This window comes from Serinus canaria, chromosome 4 (assembly GCF_022539315.1).
Source record: "Serinus canaria isolate serCan28SL12 chromosome 4, serCan2020, whole genome shotgun sequence".
Classification (NCBI taxonomy): Eukaryota; Metazoa; Chordata; class Aves; order Passeriformes; family Fringillidae; genus Serinus; species Serinus canaria.
In genome coordinates this window covers 29,313,880-29,331,589 of record NC_066317.1, presented here as the reverse complement: position 1 = coordinate 29,331,589, position 17,710 = coordinate 29,313,880, and the positions used below count along the sequence as shown (strand labels likewise).

Genomic DNA, 17,710 nt, shown 5'->3' with positions numbered 1-17,710 from the left:
GGAGAATCCTGTGGATTTGGCTGCCCGATAAGTTTTATTTTTTAATTTTTTTTTTTCTTGCTGATAGAGAATTTAGGAAGGAGAAATGTAAGTCAGTGCATTAGTAATTTTGTCTTATTACTTTGTCTTACTGACTGCTTTATTATAGCCCTTAATATTTTATGTGGACAGAGGTATTTTCAGTATTATGAAAATAGTGGCAAATGGTGTGTCACATTACACTATGATACATTAAAATAATATGCAAGATGATGCTGTTGTTCATGACATATGTAATTTTTCTTTTTTTTTTTTTGCAATTTCTCTTTTTCTTGCCATGAAAATTTCTCACTGTAATTTTCTTCAGGGGTGTTTGTTGAGTGCTGCACTTAGAATACACTCACTAAAAATGGCCTTTTCAATTTTTAGAAGATAAATGGATAAAACAGTAAAATAACAATTGAAACCCAAATTCTTCATTGCTATGTCTTGCTTCTGGCTCTTGTTTGTTAAATCTCTTAGTTTTTCTTCAAGCTGTGTTCAGAATGTCCTACCAGCTGGTTAACTCCTCACTATATAGAATATAACAATACTGTTTGTGATACATAGTTATTATGAGGTTGAGGCACATCCAGGCTCTTTGAAGGGGCTCCATCTTTTGTTTCAAGCACTGGGACATGTGGATGTTGTAAATAGATAAATTCAGCGGGAGTGGGAAGGAACATCCTTTCATTGACCAGACATTCCACTGCATTCTTTTTCAATTCTAAACAAGATTTTATTAGTTATATTTGTTTGCTATTTTAGCTTTTAGACACTGCATTTATTGTTTGTGATATGCTCTTGTCCTCATAAATAACATTTATTGTGTTTCCATTTTTGAAAAAGTTGAAGTGTTTTTCATTTGATTGATGATAGACTTTCCACAAGAAAAACCACTTTAAGAACTGTGTAACTAGAAAAATGTATGGATACGAAACTGTAAACCAGCTCCTCTGCTGGTTCGTGACTCTTGCTATCGTTTGTTTCTAGTGTTGGTATAAACAACATCTTGGTTTCATTATGTTGTCTTTTGTAGATATCTGATCCATGCATGATCCATGAACAGTACTCGTGAATTGATTAGAACAGGGCAAGTTGAAGAGCTCTTCTGGCTGAGGAACTGTTTGAGCTATGTTTGTTTATTTTCCCATTGTTACCTAACAAGCTATCTGAAAGAGAGTGTATTTATAGTTATGGCTGAGCTGGTAATTAAAAATGTAAGTCACAGGATGCAATCATAAATGTGGCAGAAAACCTATGCAGTGCTTGACTTTAGGATTAACAACAGAATTAGTTAACTTCCTTTACAATGACAGCATTAATACTTACCTTCACCTAAGGGCATGTAATGCATTTTTCCATTGATCTTAGTGATGTCCTTTTCGAGAGATGGGTAAAAAGATGGTTATCATCATCATCATTGTTCTGGTTCAGAGAACTTGTTTCAAACTGACAAAATTGTAGTCCTTGAATATTATTCTGGACCAGTGTGACTTCATGTGTCAGTCTTCAGGTAAACAGTCTGTTCATAGTCATAAAACAAATTCCTTAGCTAGTCCTTGTGTGCAGAGAAAACTTCCATGGAAGCTAAGCAAAAGGCAGCAGCCATGGTTTGTCTTCATATGAATGTATTTGGTATTTAAAACGAGCATGAAAACCATGTAGAGAAAGTATAATTCACTCATTGTATGTTACAGCAGTATAAGCATATAATTTAGCTTCTGTTTCTTTCAATTCTATAAGATATTTAGGCTTGTGTTTCTGTGATTCCTACATAAATTAGATGCCTACAACAAAAGCTATGACCTTCCTTTTGTGTATTTTATTGAGAATGTGTCTGTAAATATGGCTGATAGATGGGCTGGATCCATCCATCCATCCTGGGCTGAATGCCAGGTGCCCACCAAAGTCACTGTATTACTCCCCTTCTCTAAGTTGTGCAGGGGGAGAAAATTATGACAAAAGACTTGTGGGTCAAGAAAAGTGCAGGGAGAAATCTCTCAGCAATTACTGTCACTGGCAAAAGAGACTCAATTTGAGGAAATGACTTTTATTGCCAATCAAATCGGAGGAGGGTAATGAGAAATAGAAACTACATTGTAAAAGACATTCCCCCCCACCCCTCCCTTCTCCTGCACTTAACTTCAGTCCCAATTTTCTCTATGTCCTCTGGCCCTGGCAGTACAGGAGGATGGGGAGTGGCAGCTGTGTAGTTCATCACATCAGGTTGTCTCTGCTGTTCCTTCCTCCTCACACTCTTCCGTTCCAGCACAGGTCATTTCAGCAGGGTCCAGTCCTTCAGGAGGAGAATGATTCAGTGTGGGTTTCCTGTGGGGTCACAAGTCCTGCCAGCAAACCTGCACCAGTATGAGCTTCCCATGGGGCCACAGTCTTCTTTGGGCATCCATCTGCTCCAGTGAGGATGGGCTGAGGGTGGATCTCTGCTCCCCTGTGGACCTCCATAGGCTGCAGGGGGACAGCTGCCTCACCATGCTCTGCACCACAGAAACCACTCCTGTAGCCCCCACATGGCTAAATTCTTGCCACATAAACACAGGGCACTGAGATACTTGGAGATGTCTCCATTTTTGTTATAATACTTTCTGTTACTTATTTATATCAAAAAACACATTTTGAGGAGAGCAGACAAGCCTTGTTGTGAGAGCTGGTTAGTAGTTGAACATTCAAAAAACATTAAAACATAACATTAAAAAGATTCAGCACAGAAGTACAGCTCCTGCAAAAGGAACATTCTTCTGTGGAAATTTTGACTTTAAGACGCTCCCTTTAAGATGCACTCTGATTTCTTTTTAGCAAAGGGCATCATGTGACTAAAATGTCCTGTAAAAGATTTAGAGCAGTCCAGGAGCTTAGTCTGTTGTCAAAGAATAAAAGGATGGATACACCTAAAGATCATGCAATTTTAAGAATATAAGAAGTACCTTATCCAGAAGCCAAATTCAATTCTAGCATCTTGTCACTTTAACATTGCCGAGTAATGGATACAAGAGGAGCAGTGTAGAGCTAGTACAGAGCAGTGCCTCACTGGTATATATTTCTTGTGGCAGTGTGTATTTTAGTGCTGTACTACTTTAATTACTACACTATGGAACCATATGTAAATGCAATTTAATGGCAAACTAACTTACAATAAGCTTTGATTTGGTTCAGAGTAGATTCATTCCAGTTAAGGATGCTGAAAAATTTAGTTTATTTTTAAAATAGAACTGTTTTTTAACAGCTGCATCTTCAGAAATTTTCATTGCTTTATTTCTATTGCAATACAGGTTGAAAAGTAATGTTGAAATACCAACATTTATTTTTATGGGGGAAAAAACCCCAAAACTTTGCTTAACTCCATGTATTATACAGTGTTTAATATATAGCAGATTATACTAGGCATCAAAGTAAAATGGGGATGCACCCTTTCTAAAGAAAACAAGGCACATATTTATGATGATTGATGATGTTTTTGTATAGTATTGTAGGAAAAAAACCCTTTATTTTTAAACTACTTTTGGCATTTTCCTACAGCATGTAGTACATTTGCTAAACATATGAAGAGCTTTGCATAAATAACATTTAAAATTAGGAGTGCTTTATTTTGGAACATTTTGAGGCCACTTCTTTTTTTAAACTGAAGTTTCTTCAATTACTGTCTTTCTGATCTGTCATATGATATTGACAGTGTATTTGGAATGCTGCAACTCAGTGGAATATGTCTGAGACATTGGTTTAGCATAGTAAGTTTTCACCTTTGAAGAACTTTGTTTGGTTTAAATCAAACAGGAAAAATTAGTGGTCTCAGCTAAGTTATTTGTGGGCATTTACTTTCACTTGGGTCTCACCTAATGAGAAATTTAACATAAAGAATGGAAAAATAGTATGTTGTCATAAAAGCACATGCTGTAGTAAGTGTAAGGGTGCAGATTTTGGCCCTGAAAGAAAGTTGTGTAGCAGAACAGCATGGAAAAATATCCATACTGTTAACTCCTAATGTATCTCTTTTTTTTTCTTTTATGTATAAAATCCAATAGAATGGGATTTTATACATAATATATATATAAAATTTATGTTTCCAAACCATCTACAAAGAGAAATATTCCTACAACCTTTGTGCCAAAAACTCAACCGTGCCATAGTGGCGTGTACGTGAGATGATTGTGCATGAAGGAATGCAAAGTATTAACAAAAATACTCTAGCCCACCCTCCTATGTCCTAGTTAAGCCAATGTCAGACCTCAGAACATAAGAATCCACCAAAAGAGGCAAAGAGTAAACTTCCTTGGCATTGCACAGATGATGTAGGTTGATTAAAAAAAAAAGCTGAAAAGGAAAAAGTTTTGCCCAAACCTCCCATTTTAGAGAAGGTGAATAGTGTGATATTTATACAGTGAAATTCAGACAAGCAACCCTTTTCTTTGCTAGAGACTGCATGGGTCTTAGAGTACAGAATATGTTTGTGTTCTCAGTTAACTTAAAGAAAAGAAGAAAGTGTCAGGTCAAAACAAGGGAGCAGACAGCTGTGGTACCATGTTAGAATAAATGTAGCAGGGAAGTGTGTGCAGCAGAAAATCAGTCCATATAAATGAAGGGCAGGATCTGGAGTGTTTTGTAGTGCTCTTAATATAAGAATAGAGTAAATACATCTTCTTTAGCTTATAGCAGGCTTCATTCTGTGTCTGTCCTGATATCTTTTTCTACAGTACCTTCAAAGAAATACCATCCCTGGTTACCATGGCAGTCGAGTTACCAGGTTGTGCACTGAGCTATTTTTGGATCTAGGGGCTGGCAGCTTGATTGAAAAAGTCCTTTACTGACAAGGTCCTTGATTAAATAAAGGTTTTTGAAAAACTTTGATAAGCTAAGCAAGGAAAGGTGACCTGTTGCGAAGGTGTGGCAGGGCTGGAGCTGTGCAGATTGTGGGGGGAGGTTTCTGCCTTTGTCTTTGAAAATACTGCAATTCACCAGGCCAAAGTCCTGCCTTCTTTCTGGTGTAACCTTTGATTTCTGGATGGATTTGTGTTTGTGTGAGAGTGTTTGCTTTGTACACAGTCAGACAGCAAACACACTCTGAGTTACTATTAGGTCAGATTGAAGGAAATAAACCAGGGCAGAACAAAGGAAATCTCCTTCTAACACTGTATTGTATCTCTTCACTTGTATGTTCTACTGAAAAAGTAGAATTTCCAGAAGGTGTTGTTTGTTTGTGGTTTTTTAAAGGAATAATCATTTAAACATGTAATAAAAAAAAAATGGAGTTAGGAGGCACCTGATCTTCTAAGCTGGCTAACTGTAGTCTCTAGGGACATAAAATTTTGCATCCCAAGACTTTGTTTAAAAAGCCCTTTTGTAAAAGAAAACAGCCTAGATGATACAAAACCATTCTAGTACTAAACTCATGCCTTCTTTTCCTCGATATTAGAGGCTGATGCTCAGATGGGTATTCTGTTTGTGACTAATGGAACTGCTGTAATTAGAAATTCATGTTTTTTCTGTTGTTGAATATTTCTTTGCTCACTAAAACTCTCTGTAACCTATAGTATTTGAAATAGTAGTGTCATGCTTCTGGTGGAGCTGTAGTGTTAAAACTGCTCTTGTTAGTTTGTAAGTATTGGTTTGTCATGTGCAGACTCCATGACCAGACCTTCATGTGCTAAGCAAACTCTTGCAATTAAACACAGTATGTTTGTAAAGTATTGGTTGTAAACACTAAGTTCTTTTATATCTATTTCCCTTTCTAAGAGGAAAACTATGAATTGAGCACAAGAATTTGCTGCAATGGGGCCAGTGTTGAAAGCATCTGCAGTGCTGTAAAATACAAATGCAGCTAGAATATTGGTATGGGTTCAATCAGTCATTTACTACAAAAACATTCAAACACTGAATATTTTCAAACTGAAGAAGTTCTCCTCTTTGCTGAAATGCAAACCAGCATTTGTGCCATTAAAAGTAAGCTTTTTAAAGACTTTTCATGTGAGGTGAAGCTACATGTATTACAGTAGGTAGATTGTAAATAACAATTTAATTCCTTCCTTCCCCTGGCCGTTATTAAACCAGCTGTTTAATGTATTTGGCAGAGTGTTGCTATGGTTACCATCAAGAATGCAGCTTCACTAAAAAAGGTGCATTTTAAGTACAGGTGAGATGCTAAAGCTGGAACCAGTATGCAGTGCCAAGATGACAGCATAGGCAATGAGTTGGACAAATTTAAATAGAAATGTCAAGCAGAAACACAATCATTCTTCCTTTAAAAAAATGCTAATTTTAATGTTAATGCAAAAGGCACACCTCCTAACTGCATTGATCTTCTGGAGGATCACCCTCTCTGTGCTCATATTGAAGTTTTTTCTGACACGTAAAAAGCAAAGTTGTGCAGGCACCCCTGCACTGGGAAGCTGCTGAGTTAGGGTGGCTGCTCTGGGCAGATCAGTGGGTCAGCTCTGACCTGCACAGTAGTGGACAGCAGGTCCACTGGCCAGCTTTGAAGGTGAACTGGGGTGAGGAACCATGTGGACCTTTTGACCATCTGCTTGTTGTCTGAGCTCTGTCAGGTGATGCCAGCTGCCTCATCCTAGGTTATTTGTTGAAAAAATAGTGCCATCATTTAAAGTTTGTTGGGGTGTTTGGTTTCAAGGGCCTAGGTAACACCACTGGTAACTGTTGATTTGATCCCTCTTGCCATGTTCTAAAGTTGTGGATTTTTTTATTTCATGAACACTGAATATAATATATTATAATAGAATAGAATATTATATTAGAAGCCATTTATGCATACCTATGCAATCCAGACTTTGTTACTGATGTTAGTGCATCCTGATTTTTGTCTTTGCAGCACTTGACCAAATGTGGAAAACATTTGGTTTACCTACAAATGCCTATGAATGTAGGGCTGATTTTTGTTTTGCTTATGAGAGAACCCTGTGCAAAGCCTATTTTCAAAGTGCTCTGATGGAGATGTGTGTGGAAATCCTATTGGATTTACCAGTATGATTTTTTCCCATACAAAAAGTTCTTTTGGTGAGTGAGCCTACTTTGGTTCTGGATGCTATTGTAAGATTAGGACTGATCACAGGATCATGAATATGATAAAAAAATGTATTTTAAAGAATCATTACATGTGGATTCCTGTCTCGGGCCTTCAACTGTTGAGAAACAGCAGTTAACCCCCTCATGGAATAGGGTGCAACTCCACAAAAGTAAGAACAACAAAATCCCATGAGAAATTTTGCCATTGCTAGAGGATGGTGGGTGGCAGAGAGTCCTGTCCTTCATTAGTGCATTTGCACTTTCTGGGCAAATAGGCACAAAGTGAAGAGCAAGACTTCTTGGAAGTTCCTGCCCTACCATGTACAGTGAGTGAGGAAGTACGAAGCAGGTGAAAGAGCTGGCAGTCATTCCATGATTTTGCCTTCAATAGTACTAGTTTTCCCCATACATTGAGTGCTCCAAACCATGGTAAGGATTTCTGCTAGCCCCTGAGCACAGATTGTTCTGCAGAAAAACATCTGTGAATTCCAGCATGGCTGTGCTGACCTGCCTTGGAGCAGAGCTGTTCCCAGACCACAACCTGCAGTGGCAGTTGCTAGCATGCATCCAGCATTGCAGGTTCTGCCTGCAATCTGTATCCAGGTCACATCCAGGCAGCAGGCAGTCTGTATGTCATACTTTTGATTTATAAGGGCTGGGATCTGCAATCAGTTACGCCCATGTGGATCTAGTAAAAAAAAATGAGATTGCCAAGGTGTGAATGAGGCTGGGTGTTAATGCTTCTTGCAGTGTGTAATTATAGGATTGTTCACCTGTGAAGCAGAATTGATTCTAGCTCTCTCTCATGCAGAATAAGGAATTAACCAGGGATAAAATCTTCAAAGCACTGAAGTGATATAAATATTAATTTGAAAAATGGATATTTAATGTTATTAAAGGCAGCAGATAGGACTATTCATTTATATGGTGAGCCAAGCTGTAAGAAACATGTCACTTTTCTTGAAGTTGACCCACTCTTTGTGGTCTTTTTGTTTTATCAAAGCTCCCAATAGGGAGCTTTGGTAAAACATTCCTTGCAGAGGAGCTGTCTCATTATTCCCTGTTCATTGTCAATGTTTATAGAAACTGTTTTTCATAATGGAAGAACATATTCTGTACTAAAGCAACCTGATTGTCTTTTAAGTTATGTGAAGCCTTGAATTACAGGCTGCAAATGATTGTGGCAATAACAATAATAAACTCTAATCTTAATTACAAAATGGGGAAGAAAGGAAAACCACAGTTCATGTTCAGCCAGTCACTTAGTGAGACATGCCTCTGAGTTTGACACACTGAACCTGTGACTTTGACAGTTCCTGCTCCTTGAAATTTCCTCTGTGTTTCTGCCTTTGCAGTGTAGTACTCGGACACCTCCTGCACTGTGCTGCAGCAGATGGAATGCCCTCAGCCAGCCTGCTCTCAGGTGTGCTGGCAGCTGCTTTTGGCCCAAGTGGTCTTGACTGTCCATTTCAGTCACAGTCTGCTGTTTTACCTAATCATAGAGAAAGTGAAATCCCAGATGCTGCTTCCTTCTTTCCTGTTATGTGGTGCCATAATAGAGCCTAATGAGGCATGTTCTCCAACATATGGCTGAACTATCTCAAATGTCTCTATAGATTATGTATCACCAGATGCAAAGCTAATGCCCCATCCTACAAATGCTGAAAGAAACAGAATGTACACAGTTAAAAGTCAAAATGAGTTATTAAATTTCTGCATACTGCAGTTTTTGAGGTTGGAGGAAACCATATGGAAAACACATCCTTTTTACTTGGATTCTGCCCTTGTTCTTGTGATATCCCTGGTTGTGCAAGAGAGAGCTGAGTTGGTGAGATGTACTTGACTATTCCCCTTTTTCCCTATGACACAGCAAAAGAATGAAGAAAGAAAACGAAATCTTTTATTAATTTACTTTTTGCTTTCTGTAAGTTAACTGGCATGGAGTGTACTGCAATGTGTCTAGGTCAGCAGAGAAGGAGCTTTGGTTCTGAAATATTTCTGTTCAACAGGCCTTCAGAGCTCCTGCAGTGGAGCTCTGTTTGCTCCACCCTTTGCTAAAGGATGTTTTGAAGTCTTTAGTTACTACTCTGAGAGTAAGACTTGCAGTTTGATGCTTTTCTGTAGAAGTTTTCCAGTTCCCACATATCTCTTGAGGTATCTAAAATGAGACTGACATATTTATATCCTTGTCAATAGAAAAATATCCAGTTGGAAAATTAGTAACATACAGTCCATTTGATTGGTTTAAATTAATTGGGCAGAAATTATGTTAAAAATCTATGTGTATATGTTTATCCTCTGGAGAAAAATATTTAAACCTCTTTTTCCTTCAAGCTATAATTGCTCAGGTTACCTCAAGAAATACCAGAAGTCTATGTCCTTGAAGGACTACTTTGTTGAGCTGCTGAAGTAATCATAAAACTCAACCATCAGAAGAAAAAATATTTTGAAAAGCCAAAATAAGGTTGTTTATTAGAATTGCATTAGGTGTTAGCAAAAGAGCTGGATCAGTACTGAACCCTGAATCTATCTGTATGTATCACTGTTGAGTTTTTAGTGTGGTTTGACACACTGGAATAAGCTTCCCTTTTTGTTAGTGAAAAGCATTTTCCCTTGATCCTGAAGACCCTTTTGCTGCATTTTAAGCATGTCAAGACACAGCTTATTATAATGTCCTAGCAATATATTTGGAAAGTATACTGCATGCACATTTGAATATTTTTAAGAATTTTGTGTCTTTTCCATTATTCTGCTTAAAAATGGATTGTAGAAAATTCACCCTAAATTCTGAGGAGATCTATTCTTATTGAATCACCCGTGGATTCTTCTAAGGCACTTTGAGATAAACTCTAGTTTTAGTCTGTCTAACCACTAAATGTCCAACTTGAATGGCAGACATCATCCCTACTAAACTTGTCTTGACAGCCAGGAAATTATAAAGGTAGCCCAAAGTTTAAAGGTTTGGTTTCACTGAACTGCCAGAGGTTCTGTGTCTTCACCAGCTTCTATAAAAAAAATAGGTGATTTCTTAAAAATATCTGTAGGTATGTAAAAGGATGTCCCTTTTACATACCTACAGATGTAAGAGGGACATCCAACAATGTTCATTGAATTACTTGAGTTTACTGCATTTTTACTACTTACCACACTGTGATTCTAGGATTTAGTCTATATTTAGTTAAACACACTCATTGCTAGGAAAAATCTTCCTGCATTTGGTCATTCTTTCATTTCATTTTCATGTTGAAAAATTTACTTCACAAATAGATTATCCTGAGAAATGTACTTCCAAAGTGCTATATTTTGGGACTGAACATGGTATTTTCTTTTCAAATAATTATTTCAAAAAGTTTATATAAAATGTAATTGTTAGCAGCTTGCAAATTCAATGGACCTTAGAAGTCACTGTTAATGGGTATTTTGACAGAAACTTGTGATCAGACTGCAGGTGATTGCTTTCCAGATACTTTCCACAGAGCCCCTGGCTCCTAAAATTTATATTTTGGGGTTTTGACTCCATTTGTGTGTATGTTTTATTTCATGAGTTACTTAAGCAGAATGTCTCTACAGCCTGTTTGAAATAACATTAACTTTACCATATGCAGAGATAAATTAATCTTCTGAAACAATACTTGTTTTCCACCCTGATGCATTTCCAAATTGGTATAGACTAGTAGTAGCAGCAGTAAAATTTAGCACTGTTAAAGATTTAACTGAATCTAAAATTTGATTTTCTAAAATGTTTCTAAATTAGAATTATGGACACTGTGTTTTGAAACAGAACTTGCTGTCTTTCAGTGGCTCGGTGAATGATAAAGATCACATTTCAGTTTGAAAAGAACTTGGCTCTCAAAAATTGAATTGGGAGTGCTGATTTTTTTTCCACATGGTCTGACCTTCTCTTAGAGTAGCAATTTTGACCACCTGCTGAATTTTATCTTACATCTCTCTTAAGTGCTATTTTATTTTTGCGTACTTTCAGGAATTATTTACCTGACTTCAGCTCTTGGCCACCTGGCACATTCTGCATTCTTCCTGACTGTTTCTGCACGGGATGGGGGTGGCCTTCCCTCTGCCAGCAATGCAGCTGTCACAGTAAACATCCTTCAGACTGTTTTGGTCCCTGCCATATTTGAGAGATCCCGGTATAGCTTTTCTGTTCCAGAAGATGCACCTGAAGACAGCGTGATTGGCACTGTAAAGGCCAGGGAGCCTCCAAGTGAGTCATTCTCAGTCAGAGATTGTTGTATTTTTGTTGTGACCATTAACTGGAAATAGCTGTAGATTTTTTTTTCTCATAAACCTCTGTGTTATTCATTCAGTCTATCAAGCATTAAATAGACTTTACCTTTGGTATTTACGGCTGCAGTTGTAATGGCTGGTTTATCAGGATGTTCTTTAGAACACTTGGAGATTTATGGTACTCTCCTTGGTGGTCCATAGAGATTGGCAATGGCCTCCATTTTCTTTGTGATGGATTTCTATAATTGTAAATGAGGAGATAGGAAGCATGTTGTGAAAGTTTAAGCAAGTGTGACAGTCTGGCTCATGTTAAAGCATTAGCAATGCAGGGCAAATCTCAGAGCAATACTTAAAATCAGGGAGTATTCAGAAGTTTCAGAGGATCTGTAAGAAGCGCTCCTGGCCACCCCTCAAAAAACCAAACCAAAACCAACCGACCAAACAAAACCCCACATTGTCTCAAATTAAGTGGAGAAGTCCAGATGAATGTTTGCAGGACCTCTGGAAAATATATTTAATCCATCTGGTTTTGATAGCATTTGTAAATGGAAATGGATTAGCTCCTGACAGTCCTTGGTCATAAAGAGTCCTGTCCTGAGCACTGCACATATTTGGTTCCTATGCAGAGCAGTGGGATCTGTGAATCCACATAATAGCCTGATGATGCATCTGTAAATGTAAGGTGGTAGATGGCAAGGTTTCATGCAAGCTTGATTAGTCAGATCCTCCCATTTCCTTCTTTTGGGAAGAACTGTCCTCAGGGTGGAGATAGCACCTGCTGCATGGCCTTGGTAGAAAGCCTGAATCTTTATACAGCTTGTGCTTTAGGTAGCATCTGATGTAGAAATGTTACAGCAATGGTCACCCATGAACAGTAAGTTTATTAAAATACATTTTTTTTCAGGGAATTGCCACCTGTTTCATTCCTTGCTATAATGAATGCCTGTGTGTAGTGAAATTGCTCCCACAAGACTAATTTATAGGCATGTTTTTTCTGTATTTTAGATCAGGGAGAAACAAGAGGCTATTATGTGATTTTCTCTATAGAGTTTTATAATACCAGTGTGATGAAAATCAAAGAGTGCAAAGTGGACAAACTGTATAGATTCATATTTTACTGAATGGCTCCGGGGATGGGAAGAAGGAAGCATAAAAAGCGCAAGAATGTCAAACATCTGTGTAGCTTACATTTATTCCATTGAATTTAACAGCATGCATTCTCCCCAGATGTTCTTGCCAATGTTTATGTTATCACTTACATTATTTTTTTGTTACACTTTTTGCTGTTTTTTCCATTTCTAGATTCACTAGAAGCAGTTTCTTACAGAATTTGCTCCGGTGATCCTCATGGGAAGTTCTCTATCGACCCCCAGTTTGGCATTATCCGCACCAAGAAACAGCTTGACCATGAAGCTCAGTCTGTTGTGGTGCTCACTGTTCAGTCACAGCTGGGTGACTCCCCCATCTACAGCAGCGCTCAAGTCAACATATCTGTGACAGACATCAATGACAACCCTCCAGTGTTTCTTACCAAATCAGATAGGGTAACCATCTCACATACCCAGCCTCCTGGCACTGCTGTCTACATTGCTCATGCAGTTGACAAAGACAGTGGCCTAAATGGGGCAGTCAAATACAGTATTGCAAGCAAGCAGTCAGATGCATTTAGCATTGATCCAAGTCTCGGGGTGATAAACCTTACCAGGACAGTGGTGGCGGAAAAGCAGCAGGAATATACTCTACACATAGCAGCTGAAGACTGTGGAAGTCCTCCTCTGACTTCTTTGCTGATGTTGACAGTGGTTATTGAAGAGCAGAAGATGGGCCCTATTTTGGTCTTCCAAAGCTTGGTGTATCAAGTAGAAGTCAGTGAAGCTACCTCTCCAGGTGCCCAAATTCTTCAGGTTCAAGCCCACTCACTTGATCCACACAGTGTTATCTCCAATCTGACGTATTCCTTAGCGCCTAGCACTGATTCTGTTGCATTTGGAATCAGCTCTGATACTGGCTGGATTTATCTTCGGAAACATTTGAACTATGAATGCACACAGATGCTGAGTTTTAGAGCCTTGGTCAGCACATCTGAGGATGAAAACCTTAGGCAAAATGCAAGTACATCTATAATAGTTAATGTCCTGGATGAAAATGATCATTCTCCCATGTTTATGCATGAGAACTACTTCTTTGAAATTGAGGAAAATCCAATTCCCAGTGGTGTGGTTGGCACCATTACAGCTGTTGACAAAGACTCAGGAAGAAATGGACAGCTTTCCTATTTCCTCTTGTCTGATGGAAAGTATTTCAAGATGAATTCCAACACAGGTAGCATTTTATGATTTGTAATCTGCTTAATATTGCTTTTGGAAAGCAGCCTTCCCTAAGGGTATGGAAGTAAAGTATTAAGCTTCCAGGAACTGCTGTGAATCTTTTGGGTTGATATATGAATATTTTAACTCAGAGTGTCACAATTTGGGGAATGAAATAAACCCAATATATTTTCATGAAGAATGGACTGGCCCTTAGTATTTTTATTTTTTTTCATGACTTTGTTCAGATCACTTGGTCATAAGTTTTGGTGTTTGGCTGAAACAAATTAAAAGGGAAAGTTTTAAGTTATAGCTTCAATAGTTCATATGAGAAAAATTTTGCCTGAGATCAAGTAGAGTTGAAAAGTACAAATCAGCCATAAGTAACTATAAAAGTACTTATGAAGTTAGCAAAGTGATTTAAAATACTTTTGAATGCTTCTGTAACTGACATCAAAACAGAGTTCATGTTGTACATGGCATCAAAGAAGTTAAATCGGCTGTGAGAAATTTTTCACAGCATAGGGTGTACTCTGCAGTGAATCTCAAATGCCTCAAATAATAAGGGTTATGTCTACACAGTTAAACACCAGAGACCAGAGCATGGGGAGCCTAAAGGAAGGGAATCCTTCAAGGGATACAGGCACCGTAAATAATCCAGTTTAGCAAAATGCTACGTAGGAAGTGATGATCTGCGGTTTAAAATTCCTATTTCCAGATGTCCAGTCCCCATGGGGAGTAAAAAGGCTTTCTCAGAATTTCTCTGTATGAATCTCAAAATAAAAGCAGCTTTTGAGTACACTTATGGAACTTTACAAGCAAACAGAATACTACGAGTTAACCAAGAAGGTTTTAAAAACCAGGTGGTTACCTGTGTGATAAGCTTTGGTCAACCACAAATCTCCAGCTATATTGGGTATGGCTAAGCAGACAGGGAGAATCTTGGTAGGATTTATTTGCTGGGTTTACCAGAATGTATGGGAGATATAAGGGTTTATGATTGATGTACATAATTAATAAAGGCCCCTTGTCAGCAGTTAAACCCCTGTGCTCATGTGCTATCTGTCCTGGAGTGTGGTGAAGGCCAGATGGATTTCTTGGAAAGTCAGCACTTTGGTTCATACTGTTTTATACATTTGCTCTGGGGCACCCAGTGTACAGTTCAGCATGTCAATAGGGCACTAAAGTACGTATGCAAAACTGTGATTGACAGAATGTTTCTGCAGCATGGGATTTGGAAAGCTGTGGTTTTCATGTCAGTGATCAGGTGTATCAGTGGGCACGTATCACTATTTCACATTAAATGAAATGCATAATTGCACACACTAAGATGAGTGCTAGCACACAGTAAACACCTAACTCCATTTCTCCCCCCTTTTCCTTGGCCATTAGGTGAAATCATAAACTGGGCGGCGCTGGACCGCGAGGAGCAGGCGCACCACGAGCTGCGGGTGCTGGTGACGGACGCGGGGCGGCCCCGGCGCAGTGCCACGGCTGCCGTGCGCATCGCCGTGCGCGACCGCAACGACCACGCGCCGCGCTTCCCGCAGGGGGCGCTGCGCCGACAGGTGGGGCGGGGCACCGTGCAGCGCCGCCCTGTGGCTGCACCGCGCACTGCAGGCCCTTCCAAACCGGGGCGCTGCATACGGCCAGATCTAAAGGATTGCACGAGAGTAACTCTGTTCATGTCTGCAGTGGAATCCCTTTTGGTTTCCGACCTCCGAGCTTGCCATAGTAAAGATGCTCGAGTTAGTGCTCTATGCAGACTGCGATAGAGGGTTGCTAGAACTCTGTTGTTTATCTATCCTCTGAAACACTCATTGCACACTCTGAATGTTACTGAAATGGAAAATAATAGCAGCTAAACTTTGGTTTTATGGCAAGGGATTTGTTTTTAGACTGGCTTTATCCATGTATAATTGCAAATCATTTATGAACTGCTTGGTGACAGGTTTTGGAAGGGCAGCCGTCAGGGACACTTGTTGCCACCATCTTTGCAAAAGACTTCGATTCTGGAAACAACGGTGTTGTATTATATTCAATAGAATCAGGTAAGAATTTCAAGGGTTAATTAATACAAAAAGGTACATGAAAATAACTAGCATTTTAGAAAAGCCATGTATCATACAAGATGTTATGTTTATTTTGTGTCAGGTAGAATAAAGCTGCCATTGTAAATAGGACCATGCCTTTGTACTAGGACCAGCACCACCATGTGTCTTACAAAGTATTTAAGGAAGTGCAAGCAGCTGCCTTTCCTCCTGTTGCTCTCTGCCCCATCTTTCATGTGGTTTGGTTGCTTCTGTGGCTGGCCAGAGAGTGTTCAAACATCTCTTAGGAAGGACTAGGACCATGATCTTTTACTGTACAGTTTAGTATTTCAGTCAGTTTAACATCTTAAAGGAAAAATTATCTCCCTTTTCCCACGACCAGTTGAAAATTTTCCTGCTAAAATAACAGTTTGTGACAGTCTGAGACCGGGATCAGAGGGATGAGCAGATAATCTGGGCAAACAATGAGGTTTGTGGGTTTTAGTTCAGGTTTCACCCTTTGTTTAGCAGTGTGTTAACCTGACGTAGCGTGGCCCCTTAAAAGCACTTCTCTTTTGTTTCCCCCATAATTCCTACATCTAATAGTTCATTTCTGGGGTAAGTGGTAGGATTTGGTTTTGTTTGCAATAAAATTAATAACAGAGCAGTCCCAAGTTAGAACATGAGTGGGACTGGGGCATTAATACTAGTAGGAGACATAGATGTGATGTCTGGATTTGCTGCATACCACTTGCTATGCTGAACTCCATCTATAACCAGGGAGGAAAACAGGTCTGTTCCTCCTGCTTTTCTTCACTATTGCTTCAAAACAGTAAGAGTTCCCAGGAACAGGATTATATCTTTTTTGTTTGGTTTCTATTCCATTCTACCAGTTCTGTTCTATTCTACCAGTAATCAATACTTTTTAAGCTTGGGATTTGTAATCTATGGTAATTAGCATGTAAATCTTACAGTTTCAACAGAGCAAGAAAGCATGATTCCCTTAATTTGGCTATAAATGACTGCCTATTCCAGAGGGAATTGGATAGTGTCTTAGACTTGTGCATTGTGAGTAAAAATATTTTGTGCAAAAAAGTTTCTCTTTGTGAAAAAGGGAATGAGTAGTGTGCAACCCTTCGTTTGAAGAGTGATGGCCAGGCAATACAGTAAGTGTTTTTCAGGGGTCTCTACCTGTTCATGTATCTAACTATATCCCCTTCCTTCAAACAGCACATTGGATTTTCTTACTGGCTTCACTGTAGAGCCCCCAGAGGGGAGTAAATAAGAGTTCAAATTATGAAAATGACTAGCAACACAAAATATGACTGGTCTTGCAAAAGCCGTCTCTGGAAAGAACAAAAACATAAAAACAGCGGCAAACTCACCCCTATCTCCCCCCATTTTAAATGCAAAAAAACCACTAAAAATCCCTCCCAGCCTTGGAGCGAGATATTTTCCTGATAAACAAATCCAGAAACAGCTGAGCTTCTCTGATACTAATTTTTGTTTTTTGTTGGCTCACAGCCTTTAACATCTGGTCTTCTGTTTCATGGTGAAGTTTTTGCCTGGTTTATATTTAAAATAGTATTTTCTTGTTCTGGGACACTGTTCAGTACTTAAATATGAAGAAGAAACATGATCTGATTTACAGCCATATTTGTTAAACAGAGAGACAGCAGGTTAATTGGAGAACTCCATGCAGACCAGTGCTCTATTCTTCAGTGGTGGGGCTGCCACAAGATGGAGAGCTGCAGTTGTCAGTGTCAGCTGTTAAGCTTTTAAATGTTGCTGGGTAATTTTTAATATTTTTGAGATATTAAAGAAATTTCAAAATAGGGGCAATATATTAAGCTATGTAGGAATGTTAATGACAGATGCCAACAAAATACAGAGGGCAAATCTGTAAAAGAATTATGAGGTTTACACACCACATGAATTTTAGGTTGCAGGGAAGTGTTTCCTTCAAAATGCCCCTTCCTCTTCCTAGAAAATCAGAGCAAACCATCCTTTAAAAATGTATATGCATGGAAGTGGGTGGTCACATGACCCTACTTAAATGTCTATGCTATCACTAATTCAGAG

At 38.8% G+C, this 17,710-nt stretch overlaps 1 protein-coding gene across 1 annotated transcript in view; it reads left to right on the top strand.

Moving 5' to 3' along the window:
• Nucleotides 1-17,710, top strand: part of DCHS2 (dachsous cadherin-related 2) — a 104,834-nt gene that overhangs the window by 52,229 nt on the left and 34,895 nt on the right. Inside the window, exons 4-7 of the mRNA XM_050974070.1 lie at nt 11,033-11,269; nt 12,595-13,614; nt 14,991-15,166; nt 15,550-15,649. Coding sequence (XP_050830027.1) covers nt 11,033-11,269; nt 12,595-13,614; nt 14,991-15,166; nt 15,550-15,649 — 1,533 coding nt within the window. The remainder of the gene's footprint in view (nt 1-11,032; nt 11,270-12,594; nt 13,615-14,990; nt 15,167-15,549; nt 15,650-17,710) is intronic.